The sequence below is a fragment of the Lampris incognitus genome, chromosome 1 (assembly GCF_029633865.1).
Source record: "Lampris incognitus isolate fLamInc1 chromosome 1, fLamInc1.hap2, whole genome shotgun sequence".
Taxonomy (NCBI): domain Eukaryota; kingdom Metazoa; phylum Chordata; class Actinopteri; order Lampriformes; family Lampridae; genus Lampris; species Lampris incognitus.
This window is the reverse complement of record NC_079211.1, coordinates 16719743-16740203: the sequence shown is the minus strand read 5'-3', so window position 1 is coordinate 16740203 and position 20461 is coordinate 16719743. Positions and strand designations below refer to the sequence as shown.

Genomic DNA, 20461 nt, shown 5'->3' with positions numbered 1-20461 from the left:
TTTTTTTGGACGTGTAATGTAAGGAGTGACTTTATTTAATGTTGTAGAAAATATGTCATTGTTAAGTTTATTCCTTGTTAAATAAAGAGCTATTTTTACATTTAAAAAAAATCTCGCTCGCTCTCTCTCTCGCTCTCTTTATTCCTCTCTCCGGTCCTTTTATCAATTACTCTGTTTCTTTCCTCCACTCTCTCTCTCTCTTCGTGCGCTCTCGTTTCTTCACTCTCGTTCCAACTCTCCCCTCCCCTCTCGACTCCATTTTTCCTCCACTTCCTCAGACAGATGTGCATTTGCCCCCGTTTTGCTTTGAGACACATAAATATGTCTAAAAAACACACTCGCACATTAGCATTGTGTGCGCGTCTGGTCGCCTGTGTTGCGAACCACTTACTGTCTGGGGATAAATCACAGCCGTCCTCTTCTAAAAACATAACCAGCCCCCAATATTAAGAAGAAGAAAAAAAACATATCTTTTAAATCTCTGCTCTCCACTTGTGCGTCTCTTTTTTTTCCCCTCCTTTCATCCACGGGCTTCTCATTCCTCTTTTCATGTCTTCCCTCTGATGTTTCCCAGTCTTCTTTCCTGCTTTTTCCTTATTTCTACTCATCTCCAGATGTTATGTGTGTATATATATATATATATACACACACACACACACACACACATATACATACATATGTATGCATATATATAGTCCATCCATGGTTAGGGAAATTATGTGTGTGTGTGTGTGTGTGTGTGTGTATATATATAATGTTAGAGAAATTAGTATATATATATATATATATACGTATATATAATTTCTCTAAAATTCTCTCAGTCCTCTCGTTGCTATATTATTCTCTCTCTTCCCGCCACTCCGCAGAGATTTAGAGATGACTTTTCTCCAGGTGCTGTTGACCACCGAGTCCCCCCACACACACACACACACAACTACAGTCACCTCCTTCTTGGTCACCCCCGCCGTACATCAGTCCATACTTGCTGTGTTAGATGGCGCTGTGATGCTGCAGCGGGCTCCTCAGACTCGGTGTGTTGCACATGATACTAGTGAGCACTTTACCAGCCTAAATTATGCAAGGGGATTACATAAAAACCTCATGCAGCAATTGATCTATATTTAATCCAACACATTCGCTCGTTAGACCTGCCTCCCTGTGATCTGTGTGTGTGTGTGTGCATGCACACGTGTGTGTGTGTGTGTTTTTATGAGAGAGTGTGTGCGTCTGTGTGAAAGTTTACATTTTTTTTCCAACTCAACCCAGGTTTGTGCGGCGTGACATTTGCCATGTGTTGTCGGAGCGATAAACCATCACTGCAGCTCATTACGCACAATTACAGCTTGATCGCTTCCATAACAACAGTTGTGCTGATAAAAGGAAATCGGCAAGAAGTGCGGCAGAAAGAAGGGAATGTGTCACTGTAAAATAGAAAATAATAGAAATGAACGTGTAGGACAGAGCAGACGAGTGTCCCCGATGGAGAGTCTCCTTACTGTACCGGTACCGTTTAGAATAATTAACTGGTGTAGATTTCTCGTTTAAAGTGTGATTACATTACCTCAGAGGTCCTTTGCTGGCTGTCTCCCCTGATGTGGCAGGTTTGGTTCTTTTATCCAAAAGTGAATTTAATCTAATCATGTAAAACACACACACACACACACACACACATAAGGACATAGAGAGGATGACTAAAACGAGGTGTGATGTCATTGGTAAAGAGACAGAACATAGGTGCAAGACGTGCGGTATGATTTCATCCATCTCTCTGGCATCCGCCGTATTCAAGTCATTTTTTGGCTCCTAAACCCTCTCTCTCTCTCTCTCTCTCTCTCTCTCTCTCTCTCTCTCTCTCTCTCTCTCTCTCTCTCTCTCTCTCTCTCTCTATGTCTCTCGCTCTCTCTCTCTCTCTCTCATCTCTCTCTCTCTCTCTCTCTCTCTCTCTCTCTCTCTCTCTCTCTCTCTCTCTCTCTCCCTATATATATATATATGTCTCTCACTCTCTCCCTCTCTCTATCTCTGTCTGTCTGCCTCTCTCCCTCTCTCTGTCTCTCTCCCCCTCTGTCTCTGTCTGTCTGTCTCTCTCCCTCTCTGACTCTCTCTCTGTCTCTCTCCCCCTCTATCTCTGTCTGTCTGTCTCTCCCCCTCTCTGACTCTCTCTCCCCCCTCTCTCTCTATGTCTCTCCCTCTCTCTCGCCCTCTCTCTGTCTCTGTCTGTCTCTCTCCCTCTCTATCTCTGTCTGTCTGTCTCTCTCCCTCTCTCTGTCTCTCTCCCCCTCTGTCTCTGTCTGTCTGTCTCTCTCCCTCTCTGACTCTCTCTCTGTCTCTCTCCCCCTCTATCTCTGTCTGTCTGTCTCTCCCCCTCTCTGACTCTCTCTCCCCCTCTCTCTCTATGTCTCTCCCTCTCTCTCTCCCTCTCTCTGTCTCTGTCTGTCTCTCTCCCTCTCTCTTTTGCTTTCTCTTTCTCTGACTCTCTCTGTCTCGCCCCCCCCTCTCTCTCTATCTCTCACTCTCTGTATGTCTGTCTGTCTGTCTGTCTCTCTCTCTCTCTCTCTCTCTCTCTCCTTATTTGTGTCTCTCTGTCGCTCTTCCTCGTTTTCCCTCTTCTCAATCTCCGTCACTCCTCCATGGAAACAAAAAAACTCTTGGTAAAAGGATATAAGCATCGTCTTTTGGCCCATGTGTCACCGAGGAGCAAGAGTGCCATCTATTGGTCGTGATATCACAACCACAATGCACTCCGGGGGGGGGCAAAATTCAATAGGAACAATGACACGTGTGCACACACACACACACACACACACACACACACACACACACACACACACACGTACTTAACACAGACTCCGAACTGATGCACACACATACAATCAAGCCCATTATCAGGCCTGTCTGTGCCGCTCTCGGGAGTGACCGGGATGAAGATTGGCGTGACAAAAGACCCGCTATTCCTTACTTTTCCCTCCCGATTCTAAAAGGTAATCATTCCATCGATCGCTCGCTCCGATACCATCGGTGTGTTGCGCGCGCGTGCACCTGCACGCATGTCCACGTTATCTACATAGAGGGGACAGGCCGAGATAAGGAGGATGGAGGGTGGAAAAGGGAATTAAAAGAAAAAAGAAGGGAGCGGGGATGAAGGTCAGGGAGTTGAAAAAGGACAGGGCAAGAGTAGAGCGACGCATTATGAAAGAGAGAGGGGCCGGGTTTTTTTAGAAGAGGGAAGCTGAAGTCTCTCTTTCACTCCCCGATTCTCTCTCTCTCTCCCCCCATCTGTTTCCATTTGAGCGTTGGTATGAGCGTGCACGTGTGGGCGTGCACGTACATGTGGGTGTGCACGCGTACGTGCGTGGGCACGGGTGACAAATAAAAGAGCTGACAGAGGAGGCCATGCGGCAGCCAGGGTTGTCAGCGCTCTTTGACCAGGAGCGAGAGAGGAGGGGGAGGGAGCGAGGCAGAAAGAAAGAGGAGTCGGGCAGGAGGAGCGGGAAGGAGAGCGAAAGACAAATAGAGACGAGGGGGATTTTTGGTCTGGCGGTTTATACCGACGCCTCATGCCAGTGCGTTCTACTCAGCTGCTGTGACACCTCCCTTCGTTTTCCCTCTTCTGCATGCAACCCTCGGTGAGCGGAGGTAGAATTTTACTGGAGGAGGGCGGGGGGGGGGGGGATAACTGATTCTCAGGCTTCAGATGCAGGTGTGATACTCCACCATGGTGCAGGGTAAAGCCAGGGCTTGGAGGCAGGCAGGAATGCATCCGTTACACACTCCCACATCCATACATGGAAAACATACACATGCGCCCACACACACACACACACAACCATGCACAAGCACGTATGATTATGCACAATCTCACTTATCAATATAGACACAGAGTGCAAATGAGTCCAGGTCTCTCGCGGATCCTCTATAAAACAAGCTAAAGTATCCATGCATGAGCAGACGCCGCACCTCCAGCAACATTTTCTCCTTAAGGGCTTGTTCAAACAACAACTGGTAATTGATTCTCAGGCTTCGGATTCGGGCGTGATACCCCACCGTGGAGCGTGTAGGGTAGGACCAGGGCTTGGAAGCAGCCAGTAACATATTCAGTACACACTCACACATCCATACCTGGAAAATATGCACACGCGTACACACACACACATGATCACGCACAATCTCACTTATAAATATAGACGTAGGGTGCAAATGGTTCCGGGTCTCTCGTGGATCCTCCATAAAACCGGCTAAAGGATCCATGCATGAGCAGACGCTACACCTCCAGCAACATTTTCCCCTTACGGGATTGCTCCCGAAACAACAACTGGAAAGATAGCAACAATCATTTATCACACTCGGAAAACATGCCCGTCACCACAATAGTTCCTGCAAACCTCCACCCTCCCCCCCCCCGCCACCCCACCTTCCCTCTCCTTATGAAGTTGAGGAATGAAATGTTTTCTTAGTTTACTCCCGGCTTTTCGAGGGGGGGGTGGAATTGTTTGGCGGCGGACTGAGCAGGAAACAGATACAGGGAGAATAAAGAGCTGACAAAGTGAGGAGAAAACACTCAACTACTGCTGTACCACAGGCACAAAGTAACACAACAGAGCACAAAGGCAGAAGGGAGGTGGAGGAGAGAGGGGGGAGTCAGCGAGCCATTTCTTTTCATCTGTCACTTGCTCTCTGTGAGATGATGTAAAAGCTTTCAAATAAAAGCAGGAGACGCTGTCAAGAGCTTTTGGTTGTAAGAGGATGCAGGGAGGTATGGAGCGAGGGAGAGAAAAGGGGAAAGAGGGAATTGATAATGCAGTTTTGATCATATTTAAGGCCGTCTCTCGCTTTGCCACTTTGTTAAATGTCTTATGGCAGACAAACACGAGCGTGCTTTATGGTTTATACTTCCAACAGTTTTGGCTGCTACGCCATCCATTGGCATTCCGAGTTGAGAGGGTCGATTCATTTGCTTTGGCGTCGTGAGGCCATAAAGGCAAATAACTCAAAAAGGTTTCATGTTTCGTCGTTGGGTTTTTTTTTTCAGACTTGTCGACAATTTATTTATTTTTCTCCTTATTTTTTTTTTGTCTCAGTCTCTCTGTTTATCTCTTTTTCTTTCTCTGTCTTACCCCCTTGCGCACAGCTATCAACCTGCTGGGTTTGACTTGGCAGCTGAAGCCATCCGACGGCCCTGTGCTGAACAACGGAATAGGAACCGGCCTGCCGGTCAACAGCGACGTAGCCACACTGCCCTCTGGCGGCCGAGGTAAGAATTACGCTGCATATTCATCCGAACAGCAGGCAACCGTCCGCCTAAAATTCCTTTTCAAACCACGTCTGGCAGTCATTGCAATAAATAGCCACAGCTAAGACCATTTAAACACATTTTGTGCAGTCAGTCTGCACATTTTTATCAAAAAATAATGATACAACCATCGTCACTGAAATATGTGCATAATATAGAAAACCACGCTTGCTGTTCCCAACAGTATTTAAAATCGCAGCACTGAGTTGTATTGGTCTAGATATATTGTCCAAGTCAGCAGGAAAGTAAAACACCTACTACACTGCAGTAAAACCCCACCCATCCACACTCGCCCCTCTTCTCATTTAAAGCCCCCCGTGGCTTGATATCTATTCTTCTATCGCTCACACCCATTTCTTTCTCCCTCTATTACGCACAGTGCACTCTGTAGGTGTGTGTGGGCTGCTGCTCTCTGTTTGTATTCTGTATTAATGAGAGGGTTGGTGTGTGTTGTGTTCACAAGCTGTCTGGGCCCAAGCGCTGCTGTTCATCTTTTTGTTACTTTTATTGCTTCACTATTCCATACACACACACACACACACACACACACACACACACACACACACACACACACACACACACACAAGCACATGCACACAAAGAGTTTTCCTGCATCAGGGTCCCCACGTAGTGCAGTGGATGTCTGACCTGATTGCAGAATGTTGAGTGTGCAAGCGTATATGAGAGAGTTTGTGAGTGCCAATGTCTGCTTTTGCATGTACTGCGTGCATGTACGTGTATCTGCATGTGTACGTATGCGTGTGTGTGTGCAAGCTTGTGCGTATCTGCATGTGTCTGTTTGCGTTCAAGCATTTATCCACGCAGACTTGCCTGCTCCTGAGCGTGCAGTATGGGTGTGTCTGTGTGTTTGTGAATTCTGAGTGTGAAGTGTGTAGGTGTGGATGTATTTTTTTGTGTTCAATTTGCGTCTTGTCTGCGGGCACATGTATGCGTGTGTGTCAAAGGGAGCCTGTCTCTTTGTCCGCATAAAAAGCCCTGCAGTTCTATCAACCCACTGTCTGCCTACTCTCATTCTAGCTCAGCCAGCTCAGTTCGCACTCTTTGAGGCAAAGACGTGACTGCCTCACAACTGTGTTTGGTCACAACAGTCGCCTCTCATATCACTTCAAATATGCCTACTTTCAACTTAAATAATGGAGATTTTAGCATTCCATGGTAAGACAAAAAGGTGGCACTGACAGTGGTACTCTGTCCTGCGTTCAGTTTCCCTCGGTTCTCTGTTGAGGTAGTCTCCGATAGACCGTGGTGATTCACTATCGACTTTGACAATCAATAATTTTATCTATCAACTGCATACCTGTCAGCACTGGGGTTTGAAAATAAGGGACATTTTCTGTCGCCCTACCACTATCCACATGTCCCTTACATTTAGACAAGGGTAGTACACACAGTGAATCCTAAAATCACCGCTTAGGCATCCACTTGCTTTAGAATATCAGTGGGTTAACTAATTCCCACAGTAAGCAAGTGACTAGAGATCGGTGGTCAGAACCAGATGCCTGGTTGAAAGTGAAATGCTGTGAACGTCCCTTGCATTACATATGAAAACACAAAAGGACATATAAAGTCAGCACTTAGAATTGTATTTATGTATTACTTGAATGGGGATGTGTACACTTCACTTACGAATTATGCTTCAGTTGTGATTTTGAGGCTACTAGGTAAGTGAGAGAATTGGCAGGAGGGGGTGATTACGAAAATGGATGGGAGAGATAAGGGCGAGTGAGAGAATGGATGGGTGATACCGTTTTATTCACCGTGGGAGTCTCTTGCATCTGCAAGGGACTTAATCTCAGAACCCAGCCCTGTATATATATTATATATATATATATATATATACACTACCGTTCAAAAGTTTGGGATCACCCAAACAATTTTGTGTTTTCCATGAAAAGTCACACTTATTCACCACCATATGTTGTGAAATGATAGAAAATAGAGTCAAGACATTGACAAGGTTAGAAATAATGATTTGTATTTGAAATAAGATTTTTTTTACATCAAACTTTGCTTTCGTCAAAGAATCCTCCATTTGCAGCAATTACAGCATTGCAGACCTTTGGCATTCTAGCTGTTAATTTGTTGAGGTAATCTGGAGAAATTGCACCCCACGCTTCCAGAAGCAGCTCCCACAAGTTGGATTGGTTGGATGGGCACTTCTTGCGTACCATACGGTCAAGCTGCTCCCACAACAGCTCAATGGGGTTCAGATCTGGTGACTGCGCTGGCCACTCCATTACCGATAGAATACCAGCTGCCTGCTTCTGCTCTAAATAGTTCTTGCACAATTTGGAGGTGTGTTTAGGGTCATTGTCCTGTTGTAGGATGAAATTGGCTCCAATCAAGCGCTGTCCACTGGGTATGGCATGGCGTTGCAAAATGGAGTGATAGCCTTCCTTATTCAGAATCCCTTTTACCCTGTACAAATCTCCCACCTTACCAGCACCAAAGCAACCCCAGACCATCACATTACCTCCGCCATGCTTAACAGATGGCGTCAGGCATTCTTCCAGCATCTTTTCATTTGTTCTGCGTCTCACAAACGTTCTTCTTTGTGATCCAAACACCTCAAACTTGGATTCATCCGTCCACAACACTTTTTTCCAGTCTTCCTCTGTCCAATGTCTGTGTTCTTTTGCCCATCTTAATCTTTTTCTTTTATTGGTCAGTCTCAGATATGGCTTTTTCTTTGCCACTCTGCCCTGAAGCCCAGAATCCCGCAGCCGCCTCTTCACTGTAGATGTTGACACTGGTGTTTTGCGGGTACTATTTAATGAAGATGCCAGTTGGGGACCTGTGAGGCGTCTGTTTCTCAAACTAGAGACTCTAATGTACTTATCTTCTTGCTCAGTTGTGCAACGCGGCCTCCCACTTCTTTTTCTACTCTGGTTAGAGCCTGTTTGTGCTGTCCTCTGAAGGGAGTAGTACACACCGGTGTAGGAAATCTTCAATTTCTTAGCAATTTCTCGCATGGAATAGCCTTCATTTCTAAGAACAAGAATAGACTGTCGAGTTTCAGATGAAAGTTCTCTTTTTCTGGCCATTTTGAGCGTTTAATTGACCCCACAAATGTGATGCTCCAGAAACTCAATCTGCTCAAAGGAAGGTCAGTTTTGTAGCTTCTGTAACGAGCTAAACTGTTTTCAGATGTGTGAACATGATTGCACAAGGGTTTTCTAATCATCAAATAGCCTTCTGAGCCAATGAGCAAACACATTGTACCATTAGAACACTGGAGTGATAGTTGCTTGAAATGGGCCTCTATACAACTATGTAGATATTGCACCAAAAACCAGACATTTGCAGCTAGAATAGTCATTTACCACATTAGCAATGTATAGAGTGTATTTCTTTAAAGTTAAGACTAGTTTAAAGTTATCTTCATTGAAAAGTACAGTGCTTTTCCTTCAAAAATATGGACATTTCAATGTGATCCCAAACTTTTGAACGGTAGTGTATATATATATATATATATATATATATATACATATATATATATATAAAATATATTGATTCCAAGGGACTTGTTGTACGCATAGCTTTCAGGCTTTGCCTTCTTCAACACCTTCTGATAAGGAGTCTGTTTGTGAGCTTGACCAGTGTGGTTGAGTTCTGATTTTACATGACAGTAAAGCACAAACATGGTTGGCAGATTTGTCATGCTGGCTCACGTCACTTTTCCCTCCGTGTGGAACTTGAAAATCCGTGTGGCGCATTTTACAAAAAGCATGACTCTGACCGACGTTGCTCTCCATTAAGTACGGTAAGCCCCCTCCCATTTGGCGAGATACTTGCACAAACTTTTAACCTTTTTTTTTTTTGCAGGTACTCCGTCCCTCTCGTGTTCATCCATCCTTGAATCCTCATGCCGTTCTTCTTCTTCTGCTTTTTCCTTGCGTCTGCTTTTTCCTACTTCTGTGTCTTCTGCTGTTTCTTCTTTTTCTGTTATTGGTAGGTGCCGTTTGATTGAATGACTTCTCATCACTCGACGTTACAGCAAATGTTCTATATATACTGCCACCTGGGGAATGTAGCAAACACTACAGTCAGCATTATCGCCAACCTTTTTTCTTTTTTTTTTCAGAAAGGTTGAAAATACGGGAGATTTACAGGAAAATATTTAAACAGGAGGACAGTGGGAGAGAAGGGCAAAATACGAGAGAATCCCAGGAAAAACGGGAGAGTTGACAGGTATGCAATTGTTCTGTTCCCTGTCACCCCGCCCCAGGTCCGTGGCCAGGCCGCAACAGCAGCGTAGACACAGGTACTGTGGAGGTGGGACGGAGGGTGACCCAGGAGGTGCCACCAGGAGTATTTTGGAGGTCCCTGCTCCACCTTAGCCAGCCTCAGTTCCTCAAGTTTAACATCTCCCTGGGAAAGGATGCCCTGTTTGGAGTCTACATCCGCAAGGGCCTCCCCCCCTCACATGCACAGGTGGGCTATCACTTTCTACAAATACATTTGTGGAATCTGATGAAAACGTATCTGCAGTGTTCTGCGATGTTCCCTAGAAACTGAAAAGGAAAAACACGCCTCTCTTCCTGTTTTACATTCTGCCATTCAAACGTAATTTTCATTTAAACTGAATTGAAAGTCTTCTCTATTTTATCTAATATACTGCTGTGCAGCGTTCCCAGTGACACAGCGTTTTGGATTTGATTTTAGTGTTATACCGTCTCCCTCAATTCCATTTACTAACTCCCCCTCCCATCGCTGTATCTCTCCCCCAGTATGATTACATGGAGCGTCTGGACGGGAAGGAGAAGTGGAGCGTGGTGGAGTCTCCGAGGGAGAGGAGGAGCATCCAAACTGTGGTCCTCAATGAGGCCGTGTTTGTTCAGTACCTGGACGCCGGTGCCTGGCACTTGGCCTTCTACAATGATGGCCGAGAGAGGGAGACCGTTTCCTTCAGCACCAACGTCATGGGTAAGAAAATCTCAGTTTTTTGGGGGGGGGGGGGTTGTTTGTTTTTGTTTTTTTGGAAGCATCAATAGTATTCACAACTTCCCAGAAACAGTGTGCATTCACAAGATGCTGAAACCATGCAACACCACACCCCTCTTCAACATACATATGGTGTTTGCTATGATGAAATAATTATAGCAACACTGTCAAAGATGCAGGTGTAGGGCATCCGGGTAGTGTGGTGGTCTATTCTGTTGCCCACCAACATGGAGGTTGCCGGATCAAATCTGCGCGTTACCTCTGGCTTGGTCGGGCATCCCTACAGACACAATTAGCCGTGTCTGCGGGTGGGACGCCGGATGTGGCTGTGTGTCCTGGTCGCTGCACTAGCGCCTCCTCTGGTCAGTCGAGGCGCCTGTTTGGGGGGGGGGAACTTGGGGGGTGGGGGGATAGCGTGATCCTCCCACGCACTACATCCCCCTGGCGAAACTCCTCACTGTCAGGTGAAAAGAAGCGGCTGGCGACGCCACATGTATCGGAGGAGACGTGGTAGTCTGCAACCCTCCCCGGATCGGCAGAGGGGGTGGAGCAGCAATCGGGACAGCTCGGAAGAGTGGGGTAATTGGCTGAATACAATTAGGAAGAAAAAGGGGGGGTAAAAAAAAAAGATGCAGGTGTGAGCATCAAGCTGCATATTCCCCTTTTGTTAAGTTTGAAAAAAACATGTTTTTTTTTTCAATTTTCTCCCTTTTTATCCCCAATTGAATCTGGCCAGTTGCCCTGCTCTTTTGATCCGGGGGGGGCACCCCAACCGATCAGAGGAGGCACTAGTTCAGCAACCAGGACAAATACCCACATCTGACTTCCCACCCGCAGACACGGCCAACTGTGTCTGTAGGGACGCCCGACCAAGCCGGAGGTACCACGGAGATTCGAACCGCCAACCCCCATGTTGGTAAGCGACAGAATAGACCACTATGCTACCCGGGCGCCATGAAAAAACATGTTTATCAACAAGAAACTGAATAAATGTATATTTTATGGGAGGGGGGGTGTTTTATGGCTGAATGTATTATCTTAATTTGGAATTCAAGGTTTGTGTGTCAGACCACATGAAACAATAGGAAAGGTCATTTTTCCCTCATAGTTCCCTGTACACACGCCATACCCTCCGATAGATTTCACACCGTTTCCAAGACCAGGATCTATAGTTATCAAGCGTCTCAGTGGAAGAAATTGGCCCCACCTGTCCAAACATTTTCTGAATTTAGTCCCAAATTTTATAAACAGGAGTGAGCGCATAGTGTTAGCATTACTTTTCTGGGTGTCCTGCATCCAGCAGTATTTAGGAGAGCTGGAGCGTGTTCACCCCAGCACCTGTGGCTGAGATAAAGATGTGTTCCAGAGTTTTACGAGAAGTTATCGACTTGATCCGATTGGGATACTCCTCGTAACTAACCTTATCCGGGACGCAATCTTCCCCGCCACTGTCTAGATAGTGTGCCATCTCTGTGGAAATGAAAGTTCTCCAGTTCTTTTAACTTTATGCCTCTTGGCAACTGGAAAAATGCAGCAATGCAGTCGGGATGATTTAAGGTCCGTCACAAACATCCATCAGAAGAGTAATAAAATAAACTTAGATTGCCCCAACATCACCTCCGCTGGTGTGCAGATTCATTTATTTTCCAACCACTCAAAGAGAGGTTACACAGAAACAAGCTGCCCAGCATCTTGCAAACCTGTTTTTTGTTTTTTGGAGCTTTTGGCACTATAAATGGAAGTCATACTAAGAACACAGCCCCGAGTTTGAAAAAGGATGCATTTGGGGATACCACATGAAGAAAACACCCCGATTTGTGGATAGTGCAAATGGCCCGGGTGCTCAGTGAGAGCGGTCTCAGGCTTTTGTTTGGGAGCAACGGCGTACCCCCTGGGTGTCTTTTGCTTGCTGACAAAGGCCATCCCCAGAAGTCCTTGAAAAAACGTGTTTGTTGTCACAATGTACAAGCCACACCGCACAGGAAATTACGATACATCATCTTAATTTCGCTTCGCAGCTGGAAGCGTCGTAAAAGAGGAATATCAAAGTTTGGAGAAGTCCCAATCCTAGCAGAGAGTGCACATAAAAAAGCTTCATAACTAACTCCTTGGCCCTCATCTGAATGAGTAGTATTTTTTTGTCCAACAAGTGATACGTTTAAAGCAGTTGCAGGGAGTAATTTTGAGATGTTTAATAGCCGCAGTCTTTGGCCTTCAAAATAAATCAAACTAAATGGTTACTCAAATCTCGCTGGGGATTCGATGGCTCTGAGCAGTAATTGTACGTGTGTATAAGGCACTAATGTGAGGGGAAACGAAGATGCACAGAGTCAGGAGGCAGAGTGAGAGAGATCCCTCACTATCCGCAATTCCCGAGAAACAGCGGGAGGGAATTCCATTGCCTACCAACACAGGGATCGCCAGTTCGAATCCCTGTGTTACCTCTGGCTTGATCGGGCGTCCCTACAGACACAATTGGCCCTGTCTGCGGGTGGGAAGCCAGATGTGGGTATGTTTCCTGGTCGCTGCAATAGCGCCTCCTCTGGGCGGTCGGGGCGCCTGTTTGGGGCGGGGGGCCGGGGGGAATAGCGTGATCCTCCCACGTGTTATGTCCCCCTGGCGAAACTCCTCTCTGTCAGGTGAAAAGAAGCGGCTGGGGACTCCACATGTATTGGAGGAGGCATGTGGTAGTCTGCAGCCCTCCCCGGATCAGCAGAGGGGGGTGGAGCAGTGACCGGGATGGCTTGGAAGAGTGGAGTATTTCGCCGGGTACAATTCGTGAGAAAAAACAGAGGGAGGAAAAAGGCGCAAGAGATGAGGTGAGAATCGGGTCGAATTGGGAGGAGGGCGTTCGAGGAATTCGAGTGGACGGTGAAGGAGAGGGGGGGAAGTGAGGTAAAGGGAGGGTGAGAAACGTTTTGAGTTTGAGGGGAAGTGGCTCGGGATGTTCAAAGGAGAGGTGAACGAGAGCATTGGAGGGAGGCAGAAGTGTACAGGCTGAGTGGGGGCCGAGTGTGGAGAGGAGTGGCAGGAGGGTAAAGGATCGGGGGAAATAAGAGGGGCGTGGGGAGGAGCGAGGGGACAGGAAGAGCATGAAGGATATTAGAGAACAAGAGAAGAAGAGGGAACCTCTCTGTGTTCTCCGCATCAGCCCCCTGTTCCTTCCCACCAAACTGTTCGCCTCATATAAAGTAGGTTAAGAGGCACTCAGATTCAAACGGAGCACCGCAGTCATGTCCACATGTACTCAAACACACACACAGATAGATACGCTGGGGGGGGGGGGGTCCTGCTAAAATCTGCCTAGTTACACGCACATGCGCGTACACACAAATGTGCACACACACACACACACACACACACACACACACACACACACACACACACACACACACACAAGAACACCTGGATGAAGAATTGATGAACGTCGATGGGCAATAGAGGGCATCAAAATGGGGTGGGAGGAGGGGAGAGGGGTATACGAGAGTGTATAGTAGAGGAGCGAATGAGGGAGACAGACGAGAGGGGAAGGAGGTAAAGCTGGAGAACATCGGTGTGACTCAAAGGGGTTTCTCCAACGCGTGGTGGATGGGGTAATGGTCACTGTCTGCAGGAAGCGCTGATTTAATGAGTGCTAGAATGAGAAATCGCTACACCGCATGAAAAATGCATGGAAAGCAGCATCATTGTTCATTTATTTGTTTCGCTTTGATGTCAACAACAGACTACAAGCACCTCGACTCAGTTGGTTGTTTTTTTTGATGATTAATCGAACACGTAGATGCTCACCATCAAACTCTCTCTCTCTCTCTCTCTCTCTCTCTCTCACACACACACACACACACACACACACACACACACACACACACACACACACACACACACAATCTGTGTGTGTCTTCTCTCACTCTCTCTTTATCTTAACAGACTCCGTGCAAGAGTGCCCGCGCAATTGCCATGGCAACGGAGAGTGCATTTCTGGTGTGTGCCATTGCTTCCCTGGTTTCCACGGCATGGACTGCTCCAAAGGTATATGACGCCTCTATTTTTTTTTTTATGTCAAAATGCCAAAGCGGAAAGACCCGCAACTGCCTTAGCCATCATCGTTGGCTAGACGCGTAGTCCAATTTCATGTTCTGCCCCGCGCAGTATGAACTGCAGAGCATGTGAGAGAGGATGGTGCACGGCCTAAGGTGGAGCTGAAATGAGCTGGCTGATGATGAATGGCAGCTCCCTCAGCCAACGGCTCCTCAGCTCCGCGCTCACCTGGGATAGACAGCTGTGATGAATAGTTTAGTTACCTCTGCCTGTAATTACTATTCATGTCATCGCCGCTCTCCAGCCCTTAACTGCTCTATCCACCTTCCAACGGGGGTGGGGGGATATGTGTGTGTGTGTGTGTGTGTGTGTGTGTGTGTGTGTGTGTGTGTGTGTGTGTGTGTGTGTGTGTGTGTGTGTGTGTGTGTGTGTGTGTGTGTGTGTGTGAGAGAGACAGAAAGAGATCCAATGTGCTAGTGTGTGTTTTTATTTGCAGGTGTCGAGGTAGTATGGGTGAACATTGTTCTTTCTTTATTGTTTTTCAAAAATGTTTTTCAATCCAGCCTTTGACCTCTCTCTCCCTCTCTCTCTCTCTCACCCTCCCTCCCTCTCCCCATTATCTCGCTCTTCCTCCTCCCTCCACTTTCCTGCAGCGGCATGCCCGGTGCTGTGCAGTGGGAATGGCCAATACGATAAGGGTTCCTGTATCTGCTACAGCGGCTGGAAGGGGCCGGAGTGTGACGTTCCCATCACCCAGTGCATCGACCCTCTCTGCAGCGGCCACGGCACTTGCACAGACGGCAACTGCGTGTGCTCCATCGGCTACAAAGGGCAGAGCTGCGCCGAGGGTGAGGAGAGTGGTCAGTGGTGTCCAGTCAGAGAAGTTCAATGTTTTTTTTGTCTGCATCTGTGCATGCATCTATACGGTTATCAGTGCCCCTGCAGTTGTGTGAGTGTGTGCGTGTTCGTGGTGGTTCTTAGTGAGTCTTTATCTGGAGCAAAGATTAAATCTAATGAACGCGTCCTGCCAACGTAGCTGCACATGCACCACGCACACCACCACTACCACCACCACCAGCAATCTGCTAACTCCAGCTAGACAGCTCATCATAACATAATCTCACCCCAGGCAAGCCCCTGTTTCTTATGTATATACAGATGATATATGATACCGCAGCCAAATACATCAGAGATTTTATTAAGGGATGAAATCGCTTCTATTGATCCCCTCGAAGAGGGATCAGCCTACCCTGCTCTTACTCATCCGAAAAAGACCGAGACATACGCAGAAAGGAAAAGAGCACGAAAGAGAGAGAGATAAACAGAAGAGGGAGGGAGGAGAAGGGGGAGTGGTGGGGGTACGGAGTAGGACTTAATATGTGCAGGGGGAAAGGGAATTGCGGAAGGAACAAGGAGAAAAAGGAGACAAAAGGGTAGAGATGGAGAGAGGGGAAAAAAGATGAGGGTGAAGAGAAAGCGAGAGTGACAGATAGAAGGAGGTGAGCCGCAGAGGGCCAGAGAACAAGGTCAGCATTTTCTCCTCTTCTATTTTTCTCTGACTCTCTCTCTCTCTCTCCCCCTCGTCTATTTTTTTCTCCTCCTCTAGTCTCAAATCTGATATTCATCAGAGCAGAGTCCCTCAAACAATTTACCTGGAGTGCCAGCGACATGAAAATCGATAACTGTGATCCGCCGTTTCTGCCAGGCAAACAGAAATGGAAGGTGTGAGCATGTGCACTTTGTGTGTGTGTGCGCGTGTGTGTGTGTGTGTGTGTGTGTGTGTGTGTGTGTGTGTGTGTGTGTGTGTGTGTGTGTGTGTGTGTGTGTGTGTGTAAGTGAAGAGGTGTTTTGGGGTCAATATCACCAGAGGAGAAGCGGGGAGAGAGGTGTTGAACAAAGAGGACGAGAGAGAGAGAGAGAAAGAAAGATAGAGAAACAAAGAGGCATGGATTGGGGGAGGACGGGGCGATGAAGAGGGCCGTTTGGTGGGTGGGTGGTGGTGGGGGGGGGGGTTATTGCTAGGAGGAGGTAATTTGTCAAATTGGTTTTCACTCACTACTCGAACTTAGAGCTGCCTGTCAACCTGGCCGACCGACAGTGTCAGAGTCTCCCCGCTGCATTAGCACATACTGTGCATGCACACACATGACCGCACACTGCTGGCGCACATCCCGGCTCAAACACACACACACACACAAAACTCAATGAATTCACAAAGCTTAGTATCCTTATACAGTGGAACAAATCATCCCTGATGCCTCAGTTAAATATTAGAATAGTCATTACTGACCTATTGAATTTCTTCTGTAAATTCTGGATGAAGAATAAAAACGTGCCCTCTGCCACGTCCCTTTCCACAGAACCACTGGTACCAATGCTTTGTCTTCTCGAGCACACAGTTTGCATTTCTCAATTCTGTTTCTGCCTCTAACCACCGTGGGTGGATATATTTTAGTACTTCTTATCCTCCTATCTGTTATATACGGGCAGCACGGTGGCACAGTGGTTAGCACTGTTGCCTCACAGCAAGAAGGTCCTGGGTTCAAACCCCGGGCTGTCCCAGGTCCAGTCTGTGTGGCGTTTGCATGTTCTCCCTGTGTCTGTGTGGGTCCCCTCCCCCCCAACCATCAAAAAGACATGCATGTTAATGGGGTGTCCGGGTAGCGTAGCGGTCTGTTCCGTTGCCTACCAACACAGGGATCACTAGTTCGGATCCCCGTGTTACCTCCGGCTTGGTCGGGCGTCCCTACAGACACAATTGGCCATGTCTGCGGGTGGGAAGCTGGGTGTGGCTATGTGTCCTGGTCACTGCACTAGCGCCTCCTCTGGTCGGTCGGGGCACCTGTTCAGGGGGGAGGGAGAACAGGGGGGAATAGCGTGATCGTCCCACGTGCTTCCTCCTCCTGGTGAAACTCCTCACTGTCAGGTGAAAAGAAGCGGCTGGCGACTCCACATGTATCGGAGGAGGCACGTGGTAGTCTGCAGCCCTCCCTGGATCGACAGAGGGGGTGGAGCAGCCACCGGGGCGGCTTGGAAAATAGGGTAAAAAAAAAACAAATGCATGTTAGGGTTAATACTCCTGCCTGTGCCCCTGACCAAGGCAATGGAAAGAAGAACTGGAGTTGGTCCCCGGGTGCTGCAGCTGCCCACTGCTCCTACACAACAGAACGGGTTAAATGCAGAGAACACATTTCACTGTAACCTATACAATGACAAAAATCAAGTGGCTTTCATATTTATTTCTTCTTTCTTGTGTTGTGTCTGTTATACAGTGGACTGCCTGGACCCGACATGCTCCAACAATGGTATCTGTGTAAATGGGGAGTGCCACTGTAAACCAGGCTGGGGTGGCCCTCACTGTGAGCTGCCCAGGGCTCAGTGCCCAGACCAGTGCCACGGCCACGGAGCCTTCATACCCGACACTGGCCTGTGCAGCTGTGATCCTAACTGGATGGGACCCGACTGCGCTATGGGTGTGTTTTGCTATACTCAGATATCCCAGCTATCATAACAGCGGTGTTGATTCAGTTATCAGGGAAATCTTGTGTATCAAGAGACACTGCTTTGTTTTCGAAATGTGCTGGAATTTATGTGCAAAGTCCCTTAGAATGGAAAGGCTGAAATGTGTAAGCGGCGTAAAAAAAAATCAAAGTATTCTATTCTCGAGTAGCTACACAGCAGTTAATGAGTTTCAGTATCATAAAGTTGGGAAACTGCCATCGTAGAGGATGCAGCAAACTTCGCTACGCCGGCCCTGGAACACTTCCCGTTCCAGACTCACGAAGAGAGCGCCAGCATTTATCGTGAGAGAAACAATCCCCGAGTTTAAAAAAAATAAAATAAAAAGGTTTAACACACACATGCAAAATGTTAGATTACATTCATAGCACGACAAATGCCTGGGAACACAAAGAAAATCATCATATATAACAGTGTACACCACAACTGTCTGCAACACCTTAGCTGCCCGGCGCGCACAAAATGGCCATTATGGAGACTCGGGAAATAAGTTTCTCTTGTTGGCAACAGTAGCACACACACAAAAAAATCACAGCTTCTGATTATGGGTTCTTAACAATAAATTGTGTTTTCTGAAATATGTTTGATTACACTGCAACATTTGAAGAATGCTTTTATATATATATATATATATATATATATATATATATATATATATATATATATATATATCTGTGTAGTTATTGTTCTTCTGACAATTCAGGGATTTATCTTTTGCTTGAAGAAAATAAAATCCATTTTACCGTGACACAAATATCACCCGATCCATTTTGTACATTCCCCGACACATCGTTGTCTAGTCCGGTTAGATGTGGGAAAAGAAAACGCTGGGAATTAGATGCAAATCTGCACCACAGCCGGGGCTCCTCGGCACAGAGACACCGACACAGATGGACAATGAGGTCACGGGGGCCCATTTATCAACACCGAGACGCTAGGAGTTAAAACCACCTTAAAAAGACTGAAAACAAACGTTCATTAAGAGGCTTTTTTGGTGGGGCGAGAGGTCTGCGGGACGTCCCCACAACCTTCAGTTCTCTCTCCTCCCCCCCCCCCCCCCCCCGGTTCTGGTGCGCCTTCGTCTGGGATGCTGAACCAGTTTCTGTGCCCTGAGTTAATTAGACTGAGTCAGGACAGCTGGTCCACACCCCACTCCGCCACATGTCACGTTTTTTTAAGAATACCAGTTATTTTGGTTTGTGTACACTGTGACCAAATGAGAACTGTAGTCTATCTGTGGGACTCCTGGTTGAGCAGAATACGTTGAGGCTCATTCTACACGGGGACCCACCGAAAACGAGCCCAACATCCTACCCGAGAACCAGACGGATTCGCAAAAGCTGATTAGTCTGGCTCCTCTCAGTTAATCGTCGATTTCCAAGGGGCGATATCAATGGGCGCAGGCCAAAATTCCTCTGGACACCATTGGATAGGCCTACAACCAACCAGAGCGACAAAATGTGTGACGTAGTGCTTAAATTTTTACCAAATCCTGTCGGAAGTACGGCAAACACATCTTCCTTATCAGCAAAAGCTTTAAGTGCCGTTGTGTTTTATTATTTCAGAGGAAAATATACCATCCTGTTTGTTTTATTTTGATTTTGATTTTTTCCTCCCTTTTTCTCCCCCAGTTGTACTTGGCCAATTACCCCACTCTTCCGAGCCGTCCCGGTCGCTGCTCCACCCCCTCTGCCGATCCGGGGAGGGCTGCAGACTACCACATGCATCCTCCGATACATGTGGAGTCGCCAGCTGCTTCTTTTCACCTGACAGTGAGGAGTTTCACAAGGGGGTGTAGCACGTGGGAGGATCACGCGATTCTCCCCAGTTCCCCCTCCCCCCCAAACAGGCACCCCGACCGACCAGAGGAGGTGCAAGTGCAGCAACCGGGACACATACCCACATTCGGCTTCCCACCCGCAGACATGGCCAATTTGTCTGTAAGGACACCCAACCAAGCTGGAGGTAACACGGGGATTCGATCCGGCGATCCCCGTGTTGGTAGGCAACGGAATAGAGTGCCACGCTACCCAGACACACTCCAGTTTGTTTAATACTGTCGTGATAGCGGATTCAACAGACCGTTCCACATCAGCGGCAGCCAACGGCGCTCCTTTGTACGTTGGTATTACTTTTCCCCACCCGCATTCCGGGAAGACCCCACCCCTATTCTGCCTCTGATTAGCTAACCCTATCCCCACCCTTACCCTAACCTTAACCAACCGAACCAACGGAGACAATGAGTGCCAGGCAATCAGAGGCAGAGTTCCCAGAATGCGGGTGGGGAAAAGAAAATAGGGTGTACATCATCGTATCAAACATGCCCCATATTATATAAACGGTTGTGACTGGCCCGACCAGGGCCTGGTCGGCTGGAAACCTGTCTGGGAGGGGGCGCCGAAGTATATGCCAGAGCAAATGTAAAACATGAGCTCACAGATTCGTCTGGTTCCAAGGCTACTACCATCCATTTTTAGCTTTTTCCAATACCATTTAAATTCTTTGTCTATTTTAGAGGAGACAGAAGTCTAGCTAAGTAATTGCTCCGATGTCCAGTTTCCCTGATTTTCGTCTTGTTCCCTTTGCGTCCGAGGCAGAATACGAATAAGATGAGCGCCCACGAACAGCACAAAATAAAACCTCCCAAAAGAC

At 47.3% G+C, this 20461-nt stretch overlaps 1 protein-coding gene across 4 annotated transcripts in view; it reads left to right on the top strand.

Moving 5' to 3' along the window:
• Positions 1-20461, top strand: part of tenm2a (teneurin transmembrane protein 2a) — a 217581-nt gene that overhangs the window by 164077 nt on the left and 33043 nt on the right. For 3 of the 4 annotated variants that reach the window (XM_056292265.1, XM_056292257.1, XM_056292273.1), the window contains 6 exons: positions 5126-5248; positions 9537-9742; positions 10039-10234; positions 14180-14281; positions 14944-15138; positions 17563-17763. In XM_056292265.1, the coding sequence (XP_056148240.1) occupies positions 5126-5248; positions 9537-9742; positions 10039-10234; positions 14180-14281; positions 14944-15138; positions 17563-17763 (1023 nt within the window). Of the gene's footprint in view, positions 1-5125; positions 5249-8683; positions 8692-9526; positions 9743-10038; positions 10235-14179; positions 14282-14943; positions 15139-17562; positions 17764-20461 lie in introns of all 4 variants that reach the window. The other variant, XM_056292250.1, reaches the window with a different exon arrangement.